We start from the raw sequence: 10,604 nt of genomic DNA, 5'->3' as shown, positions 1-10,604 counted from the left end.
TTTGTGTTTCTAATGTGGTAAGACAATTCATTTGACCTTTGGAGACCGAGATGCTCCTGGGCCATGGATTTCAGAGGAGCCTGGAGTAAGCTCTGGATGCAGACAGCTGAACATACCTATGACCTATGCGGCGTTGAAGCTCTACCATCCAGACAGTTTGGACATGCAACTAATAGACAGAACTCATGAAAAATTACTGTCACCTCGGTGGTCACGTGACTGTGGGGAGAAAGCCCTGTGAAAAAGGAGCCTTGCTTAGAGAACTTATCCACGCTGCCACAGTCCGCTCCATTATTCATAGTGTTAGGATCGCTTTACTGCAGGGGGTATCTCGCTTTTACCTAGACACACACCCAGACTGACCGAAACACGAGCGCCGACATTTTCTGACAACTGCAAATTAACTGTGTCATGATCCTAATTAAGGGCTATTTGGCTTTAAGCAATTCTCTTACCTAAAATGAGCCCGTGCAGGTGCTCAGTAATCCACGTCGAAGTATTTTTAATGTTTAAATCACATACTACACACTTTAGAAGATTTATAACACAGAACCTTCAGAGTTTCAAGAAATAAGCTGCTGTTTATAATCTGCGTCCTCATTTTTAGTCTAATTGCATTGTCAGCGATTATTCTTTCTCAGAAGTACATTAAAGTCCTCCTGCATCTTTCTCCTAATTATTACATAACTATGCTCTAGTTTAGTAGCAAAACGTAGCCATATAGACAAGTGTTTCTTGAATCTTTGTGCAGTTATGCTTGTTTTGTGTTCGTTCATGATCTCTTTCTGTAGAGTGTGTCTCCTGCTGTCACACTGAGTCTTGGCTCTGGGCCCATTAATGCCATTAGGCTTATTACAAGACCTCGACGAAATCAGAAGACAGCCCAGAGAAGGGGCATGTCTATATTTTCAATGTCAAAGGACCTGCAGATGGCTGTGTCAGACCTCACGTTTAGAGTTATTCCATGTCAGTGATAACAAAATAACATAACATGATATTTACATACATTTAAGTATATAATAGAGGTGAAGGTTTATGTAAATCACCATTTTGAACAAACACTACAGGACAGATCTGTGTGAATATACCCTAAGAATTTTATTTACAAACATAAAGAAAGTTGAGAGTTTAAAAACACTTGATCCATTATGTAACTTACACAAACCTATTTTCTTTTTTTTCAGATGCTTCAGCATATAAGTAACAGTGGATCTCAGATATACATACTGTCAGTAAAAAAGTAACATCAAATAATATTTAGAAATATCATTCATAAATTAAAGCAAAGAAATTCAAGAAAGCTTACATAAAATAATTAGCAAAATAAAATTATCTTTAGAACATCAGGGCTCATAGGTGCAATGCTTTTTTACAGTGCAAAATCAGACTTGCCGTCATGGGGAACAGAGCAATAGCAAAAGGTCTGGGAAAAGCACTCATTTTCATTCTCATATCAAGGTTTTTAAACATATCATTACATTTTCATCTTTCATTAACAAACAAATTATCCATCATACTCTGTCAATACAAATCAACATTAGCTAAAGGCTTGTCAAATGTAAACATAGTGTAATGGGTACTAAAGCGGGCAGGCACAATGCTAAGTACTGAGCAACATCATGCAGAGCATCACATGTGAAGGAAGTTGTCAGAAAACTACCCATAATGTTCCTTTAGACTGGGCCAAATCATTTCATTTGTCAATTATATAAGCAGTATACATGGGTGAATTGCATCTTATTTTTGTGGACTGCTGTTACAGTTTATAAGGCAGTATGGCTTAAGACAGATAGAGGCTGGGTCGCTCAACAGTGCTATGTTGCTTTTAAACATACTGTAAATAACAGGAACAGTTTTATCAAATTTGTGCCATTGGAAACTACGAGCCAGGTTCAAATTGCAACATAGATGTTTCCAATTCTTCACTCAAAACACCAGAAAAACATTCAAACAAAATTTGCCTTTGAAAATAGGCACGTTTTAAAAATACTGTTATTATTATTTTACATTAAAAAGTATACCATGTCTATTCTAATTTCTTTTTAGCTTTTTATGACTCCAGTTTGTCACAACATTTAAAGCTGCCACAGACAGAAAGAAATGAATGGGATGAGTGGGTAGAGGACATTGCCTGGCAAATCCAGAATGAAATATCTCTGTATGTTTTACACAGACTGATAGCAGTTCTCCGCTGCCTCTAAACCCTGGTCAAACATTATCATCCAATCAAATTTGTTTTTTTCACTGACACATGTGAAACGAAGGAGCTCATTGGTCACCGATGATTTTCAAATAAAATCACATTTATCTCACGTCAGATTAACAGAGTTTACTCAATCATTCTGCAGAAATCTGTGATGTTTTTCAGCCCCTGTGGTATTTTTTTTTCTTTTATTATTTCCAATACAGATGGACCGTGCCCATTTGAAAACAGGGAGATTCTCTGATGACCAGACTCACATCACATAAAGTATTGAAGAAGTGTGTGTTCTGGATCCCAGGCAATAGAGGACACCCACTATGGCCCCAAATCAGTGTAATTTTCTGTGCACCATAGTGTAAAACAATCTGTAGAGCAGAGCCACAAAAAAACATGTATCACAGAAACAACATCACTATGAGAACACTTCTTCCACTAGAGGTAAGCCTCATATGATCCAGAAGCTTACCAAATCAGTATGATATACAAAAAGGTGGAATAAGCAAGCAAGTTACCATGAGCAATAACGTGTCAAATCAGCAATACATGGAATCACATGCAGGCCCCAGTGTGTAGATTGATAATCCCACGTGTATGCATGTGGATAAAATTGAAAATCTCATGAGGCATTGCATGGAAGCCCGGCCGTGGCTTGACATTGTCATAGTAATGGTGCGTGATAAAGATGCCCGAAGGATTCATCGGAAATGCCCAGAAACCATAGAGATGCACCTCTTCACACATCTCCAAGGCCGCCGTGACCAGCATCAGACCACTGCTCAGCCTTTTGGCCCTGACCCCCTGCACAGCCCAAAAGCGCTGCACATTGAGCAGGTACTGTGGGTGGAAAAAAAACACACCTCTCTGAGAATCAAAGTCGTCTAGCATGTACTTAACTCGGAAAGATACATCGGTGTTGCGGGTGTTGTAGAACGCCGGCAGGACGACGGAGGAGTTCTCGTAGTTTTGAAGAACTTGGTAAAACGGTCGACGCCATTTCTCCAGCTTTTGAAACCTGTAAACAAAACAGCTTTCAGACAAGAACATAGAGCATAGTGGAATGACAAGTAGATGAATCATGTTTACGATACCTTTCTGTGATAATGCTTGGATTTATGGTAACCAGGTCTGTTTTAGTTCCCACATCAGTTGCGTACTTGTCATTAATGGGTGGAATATTACATCTACAAATAACCAACAATCATGCAACATTGACTTTAGAGCGTATAGCAATAGTAACGTAAAATATAACATGTCAGATTGTTTTACGCTACCTAAAGACAAAATCAGCAGAGTCAATTTCTTTCCCGCATTTGCTGTTCTTAATAATGCCACCATTTCCTATGACAGCACATTTCTTATACTGTGATTTGGAATAAGGCATGTCCTGAAACACAAAAGTAATTAAAACTACTTCAAATGTCTGGTCAAGTCTAGTAATTGACTGGATAATATATATATTTTTAAAAACTGGTATCTGCTTTTCACTAGAACTCACATCTGGAAACATTTTGAAGATTTCGGTGGTAATGGGCAGGATTCCACTGGTGTCCACCTCGTACCTCAGTTTGGTCCCTGCTGGAGTGTTTCTCTTTGTGGTGAACAGAAAGGACGGAGCATTGCAGCAGCGTGACAAGGACATCCTTTCAGAGAGGAGATGAGCATACATTGTAACTATAGTTAAATGTTAATATGTATTACAGTTGTGGCATCTTACTTGAAGTTACTGGTCTCCTCTTTGCTCTGGTCCCATCTACACACTTGAAGGTTTCTCCACCTCTCAAACAGCTCAGAGGTTTTCACCCTGGCAAAACACAAAGTCACTTGTACAATACTGTTGGTTATCAGGGGCGTGTTTAACTTGGGGCAGCCACGAGTGCAATTTAATTTTATTCATAAAACGTAAACACACCAAGCCATAATATGAAAAAAGTAAAGCAAAAAACAAAAAAACAAAAACACACAAACTGGCGTGAGCATGTTTCCCTGAATTATTTAATGTGTTTCTTTTATCAAATCCACTTCTGCTTAAAGGTGCACCGTGTTTCCATGTTGTTATTGTTATTTCTGTTGTGATGTTCCACAGTATGTCCTGAAACATTCTTGTCAACTTGGCCTGGAGGCATCACCTCTTTGTCTCCATGGAGATAGATAAGCTAAATGTAATACTATGGAAAATCCGGGGCAAAGTAATAACTTCTCCATGACAACCGAACCCTCTCTCAGAAAAGTTACATAGTGCCCCTTTAAAACTTAAAGGTTTGGCCTGTCCCTGTTTCCCCTGAGCCCTGTGCCCCTCCTCGCTCAGTGAAATAGTCTGGCCTTTGCTGTCTCTAACATCCCTAAATGCTCTTGTGGACCTTATTAGCATTTTCTACTTGCACCACTTGTACATCACAAGAGCCTGAAAGTGGCTGTGACTTTAACGAGCGTGTCTGTAAATAGATGTCCTTCAAATGACGTTATGAGTGGAAAGGGAGGCCTCATGGCTTCATGACTGCTGGCATAGTGCTGTTTTCTCGCATTTCACAACGCTTCATCAAGTGTCAGGACTGACAGACAAACTAAAGGTCACTGAACATTGTTCATATTACTGTGCATTTTCAGTCAGTGTGTCCAGAACTGCTGACCATTAGTAATCTACAACACAAAGCCCAAGTCACTTTGTGCCTCATGTGCCTCATGTGCCTGTGACTCAAACGTACACGTCTTAAAATTTAGAAATATTACAAGCCAGCGGTGGTCCGAGAGACAAGCCTGAGCAGGAGAGGAGATTGTGTCAAGCTGAAGTTGGACAATATAATGATAAAACTCAAATCCTGATCTGATCCCGGTGATGATATGCTATTTTACTGAAATGGTCATATTGTGCTTTCATAATTTAATTTCTGTTGTATGAAGCTAAGCTCTATGTTCACACTTTTCCACATCCACTTCATCTGTTGGTCTGCCTCAGGGACACCATCTGTGAGTGACAGGTGGATTTAACCAATTACAGTGACGTTTCTAAAGAAGATTTTATTTACCTCTTAAATACAAATGGTACATGAATCATGATAAAAACCTAATGATCCAAGAAAATCTGGACATAAATGATTTGGCATATTGCCCACCCCTGAATTACATATTCTAATATTGTTCTAATATAGTTAAACAAACCCAGTCTTCCCCCAATCTTCTTCTGAATCCACTGTGTAAAACAAAGACTCACATTGTCAGGACTTTGACATCCATAATCTCTTGTCTAAGCTCCCTGCATGCAGTGGAGTTGTATTCGAAGGAGCCTTCATAATTCTCCAGATACCTGGTGAGATACATACAGTCATTGTCTGGATGGGGTGAGTCCAAAACAGCAGCAGCAAAATCATTTGTTGACTGCATTGAGAACATTTAAAGGCACATTAAAAGACAACATTAGAAAGCACTTCAAATGCTTGTGGTTTGACTTCATGAAATACTTATATCACGCTTGCCGTCTGTGGAATGGCAAATGATAGAAGTGAGTGTTTGGTGCAGAGTAGTGTGGTTTTCTGGACATGTGCAGATTGTGGTACATTTTAGTATAATGAGCAGTATAAATGTGCTAAAATCGGCATACTTTTCGATTCATTTTCAAATTTGATATCTTCTGAGTGTCTATTTCTGTTTACACAGCACAAAACTGTGACTTGTTAGACATTATTACTGTGTGCCTATTCATGAATCTTCTATTTTTTGCAGTTGTGTTGATCATATCTTAAAACGAGACATTTACATTTCAATCAGACTTCTTTGGAGGAAAAAACATTTACTTTTAGAGATCAGAGATTCACAGTCCACGTGTTAAATATAATATAATAATATTGTGATGTTTATATAAAACAATAGATTAGTTATTAACTTAATGTGCTTAATTACTCTAATTGCCCCACGGAGTCAACTGAAATATAAACACTCCCATTAGGAACTGACTGCTTATTTGAAATGAATGATACAGGTTTACAGTATTTTGTGGAAGTAACATGAAGAAGTGCAATGATAAAATAAAGTAAATAACATGGTACTCGTGGCTTTAAAGTCCCATAACATCAAATAAAATAATAATGATAAAAACACAACAAGCAAGTACAATGTAAGGATGCATAAAAGGAACAAGATGCTGGGATGAAGCTGTACAAATGATGAAACTGGTTGTCTACATCCACCTGATGATGCAGTGTATTTCTGATGAGGATCATCTGTCTTGGACGTGTTTGTTTAGCAAAAAGGGTTCAACCTTTGCAAGGATTTGCTTTTGAAAGTCAGTCAAGTCAGGATTGCTTGCTGAAATATCTTCATCTCTGTGAATTAGTATGTTTAAAGTACAATGCTGCTTGAAAGGACTGCTAAGGAGCCTGCTTTTTTACCATACAAGTGTTGACATGCTCAGTGTTGACAGCATTCGGTGATTTGTTGGGGCAACCCTGTCTTCTCAGTTTGAAAATTGCAGTGAATCGAAACTCTTTCCGGGTCGCAGAGAGAGACAATGCAGATGTGAGAAGGGTAGGTAGGGATAAGCAGAGAGACGAGTCCACACTATGTACATGGCATACACACAGGCTGTGCGGAACATATGGAACACAGGCTGAGAACAACAAGGCATTTGGAGATGGTGCTGGATGGGACACAGGGGAGAAGCCAGTACAAAAGCAGCTTCTGAAAGAGGAAATGGGATTTAGGGTATCTGAGGTCAAGGTGGACGGGATCAGACAACATGCAAGAGCAAATCTGAAGTACAACCACCACTGAAAAAATATGAGAGTTTATACCTTTCAGACTAATGAAAAAGAAAGAGGCATTCTCGGTTTTTGTGAAAGTACTAAAAAAAAATGCCTTCAGGGAGGCCTACCTGGAAGAGCGTTTTTTTTTCTTCTTAATATCAGCTAGGCAGGGTGTGACTATTACGGAGATCTGAGAATCTGGCTGAAAATTCTGACGGAAACATCTGTCAACATGCAGACAGGTAATATTAGAGTTAAAGTTATTGTGATGGAGTCCTGTGACATTCACCACTCATGTTAACCTAAAAAAGAAACAATAGTAAAAGATGCTAAGTGCTTTTTTATATCATTTCAAAAGCCATTACCAGTTGCCCAGTCCACACACAACATGCAGGACTGGAAAGTTTTGTCACTAACTCTTTATCTCCCTTTTCTCAGAGGTGTTGTGCAGTCAATCACACTGGAAAGATACCTTTTCCTTCCATTTCTGGCCGGCTTCAGAGATCCATCGTCCGAGAAATTAACTGGACCCGTCCAATTTCCTGCCTCGTCCCCTTTGAGTCGGCTAAACTGTTGCGCACTAGTAAGAAAATCAGTCAGTTTATTTGGGATTTATTGTTCTTTGTGTGCATTTGTCAAACAGCAGCTCACTCACACATGCATGCTTTATACATCCAGGGGACCGGCATTTTGGCTCAAGAAACACTCACATATAACAAGAAATATAGTCTAAATGAATTATCAGTTTGTTGCTATAGTTCAATTGGTGCAGTTGTATCTGTTCATTATTATGGTTTACGCTAGACTGGACTAGTGCCACCATCCCAAGTGAGATCCAAATATTTTGGCCTACACTCTGTTATATTGGCGGGGGAGTGTTAAACGTCAATGAGATTTCGGTGTAATGAATGTACTGGAGTTGATTGGATGCCCATTTAGAGGGACTATATCGAGGTTTTAGGGCCTAATACATTTATTGTCTTAATGTAAATGGAAAATCTCTGTCAATCAAAAATGGAATTTGGCTGTTAACGTCTTTAATGGGGGCAGAGAGGGAAATAAGATTAATTAATTTTGAATGAATTGAATTTTATTTTTTTTTATATTGTGTTTTGCTACAACAGCTATTTGTATTTTCAGTTTGAATAGAGGAATAATTCAAATCACAGTTATTATTTATTTATTTGGGTGGATTCACACTTGCACACACACCATATCAAAACTGGCACTAAACCTGGATTAAACATGGACTAGATCAGGACCTAACCAGGACTAAAGCTGGACAGGCGCAAAACTGGAAACTCTTAGGTATAAAATGATTCTGTGGGTGTGAATCTAAATCAGCAGCAGCTCACAGCAGTGAGCAGAGGGTCGAACTCATTAGATAACTTGGGAGGCACAAATGCACTTATTAAAGTAAAAGGTGTTTCTCTGCCAAAGTGGGTCACGCACTCAGGTAGTTCCACATTTTTCCATTTGGAAAACATTGTGTAAGAAACTGCAGGCTTATACTGTTTATTGAAATTACATGAAATATTTATGTAATGCAGCACAGTACAGTAGTTCACAGCGCATTTGTGTCGCATGGCTGAATTCAATATCACATAGCAGCATATCCATACACACTAGTAGGGAGTATTTCACTCCCATCATCTTTTTCTCTCAGTTGTGCTGTGTGTGCCCACAGACTGTAGCAAAATGGCTGCCATAGAACTGCTGATCTGTCTCGTATGGCTTGTTCGCCTTTTGGTCCTAGGATGAGCGCTTGGAGGAGAAGCGCTTGTGGAGGTGTCTGAATTCATGCATCTTCTCTCTGGATGCCATGAATGTGTTGTCAATATTCACCCCAGCGAAATGTCAAAGGTGAGGGGGTTATGAAGAATTCAACATTGCAGCACATGTATGTCAAGGAACCATATATGTGCTGTGTGTAAATAATCTGGTTGTGGGGAAACATCCTTCACAAGTCACTGGTTTGTTGTTCATTAAAAAAATAAAATAAAATAAGTCCAGCTTCTCAACATCTGCTCGTCTCACACTGAAATTTGTCTCCAAGTGTAAAGGGAGGGGTCTGCAAATAAAAGAAGCCTAATATATCAGCCATTTGTACAGTACTACTGGAGTATTTCTCAGGCGTGTTATAAAACATGGCTCTGCCTTGTCTTAACCCAGTGTAGCCTGGTTCAAAATGAATCGTTTGAAGTTGGTGAAGAAATACACATCATCTGACACATGATGAGCTAGATTTTGCCTATTTGTGGTGATTGGATGCCTTGTAAGATGTAGGCTAGGACCAGTCGAGAAAGCTGAAACATAAAATCAAATAAAGATCATTGGGGAAACAAAGAGAAATAATAACCATACACAGCAGATGCACTGTGTATGGTGTGAATGTGATGCTTCATCTTTGTAAAAATATCAGAAAATAAATCCAATGAAAACGGTTTCTATGTTACTGGAAAAATGGATGGTTATTGCCGTTTTTTTCAGCCACCGAAGCGTAGCCTATGTTCGCCATACATTGGTGCCAGTTTGCTCCTATTTAGACTAAATGAATCACTGCTTAGAGAGATTTGTGTCGGTGCTTAGTGGGTTTAAATTTTACCATTTGGCCTACACTCTGACTCCATCAAAACTACAGACGAAGATTCCACACTTACCTTTTAATGTAGTTTTTTCCATAAAGTATCTGCTGCAACAGTGTGACGAGCCCAAATGCGCAAATAAATATAAAACAAAGAGACCTATTGCCGAGTATGTCTTTACCCGACGATGGGTCGGCGTATCCCATTCTGCGGCGCAGCATCCACGGCTGTCGATGACACCCTGCGCGGTGTCTCTCCGCTGCATTCAGGACCAGAAGCGCAAGTTTCCTCTAACCACTTGACACGCCATTGTTCATCTACAAGCGTTCACTGTCCTTTGACCACGGCATCTTTGTGGCCAGAATAAACCCTAAAAACGAGTGGGCTACAACAAAAACAATGGCATCCACACTGCTCGAGTGAATGATTTCAAAAATCCAAAAAAAGACGCGCACTAGACGCGCCCGGCTTTGTACATCAACAATAAGCGCAGATTCCGACGAAATAGTGTATCTTAAAAATAAAATACTGTTGGTTCACCGATTCGCCCGAGCAAATAAACACGGATCATGTTCATCATCTCAAATCTGCGCCTGTTTCACAGAGAGAGGCGGAGGACGCGTCTTTTCTCAGTCTGGCGCCAGGGGCGCGCTGTGCACCACAGATGCTCCTTACTCAGCCAAATACAAGGTCAGGGTGTCCGAAACGAAACAGAGGGTTTATATTAAACTAGGCAGCGCATGCCACCGTTCATAAACGCCTTGGCTCTCCAGCCTAGCAGAGCTTTCCCTTTATGCGCATAAGGCCCATTGGAGAAGGAAGAGGTTTGTGAAGGCCCCTCAAACGTGTGTCTTGTTTTAAATTATATTTTTCGTTGATTTTTGGAATGTTTGGAAAAATTCACTCAATGGCAGGACGTTTGGTTGGTTTGTCTCTGCTTAGGGATATTTTGTTTCGGCTTAGGGGTACTTTGTCTCTGCTTAAGGGCAGTCTATTATAATCTGGGTAACTTGGGACCATAGCCTATTTTCCCCTGGTTCACTTTAGAGCCTCGAAGCCCGTTTGAGGGGTCCGAGGCGG

At 39.8% G+C, this 10,604-nt stretch overlaps 2 protein-coding genes across 4 annotated transcripts in view; one reads left to right on the top strand and one right to left on the bottom strand.

Moving 5' to 3' along the window:
* The window catches only part of rpl37 (ribosomal protein L37), a 107,712-nt gene that overhangs the window by 93,913 nt on the left and 3,195 nt on the right, over positions 1–10,604 (top strand). The gene's annotated exons all lie outside the window — the stretch shown is intronic.
* On the bottom strand, positions 1,078–10,126 carry st8sia5 (ST8 alpha-N-acetyl-neuraminide alpha-2,8-sialyltransferase 5). 3 transcript variants are annotated; one of them, XM_033989969.2, is made up of 9 exons: positions 9,600–10,126; positions 7,412–7,519; positions 7,068–7,163; positions 5,412–5,504; positions 3,918–4,004; positions 3,699–3,843; positions 3,475–3,587; positions 3,292–3,384; positions 1,078–3,215 (listed from the first exon to the last, which is right to left on the bottom strand). In XM_033989969.2, exons 1-9 carry the CDS (start codon positions 9,743–9,745, stop codon positions 2,753–2,755), a joined length of 1,344 nt encoding a protein of 447 aa, XP_033845860.1. In that variant the 5' UTR covers positions 9,746–10,126; the 3' UTR covers positions 1,078–2,752. The 3 variants fall into 3 exon arrangements, with proteins under 3 accessions (XP_033845860.1, XP_033845861.1, XP_033845863.1); XM_033989970.2 differs by lacking the exon at positions 7,068–7,163; XM_033989972.2 differs by lacking the exons at positions 7,068–7,163; positions 7,412–7,519.

The sequence above is a fragment of the Periophthalmus magnuspinnatus genome, chromosome 23 (assembly GCF_009829125.3).
Source record: "Periophthalmus magnuspinnatus isolate fPerMag1 chromosome 23, fPerMag1.2.pri, whole genome shotgun sequence".
Lineage (NCBI taxonomy): Eukaryota > Metazoa > Chordata > Actinopteri > Gobiiformes > Gobiidae > Periophthalmus > Periophthalmus magnuspinnatus.
Note: the sequence above shows the minus strand (reverse complement) of the source record. Positions and strands in the feature narration are given on the sequence as shown.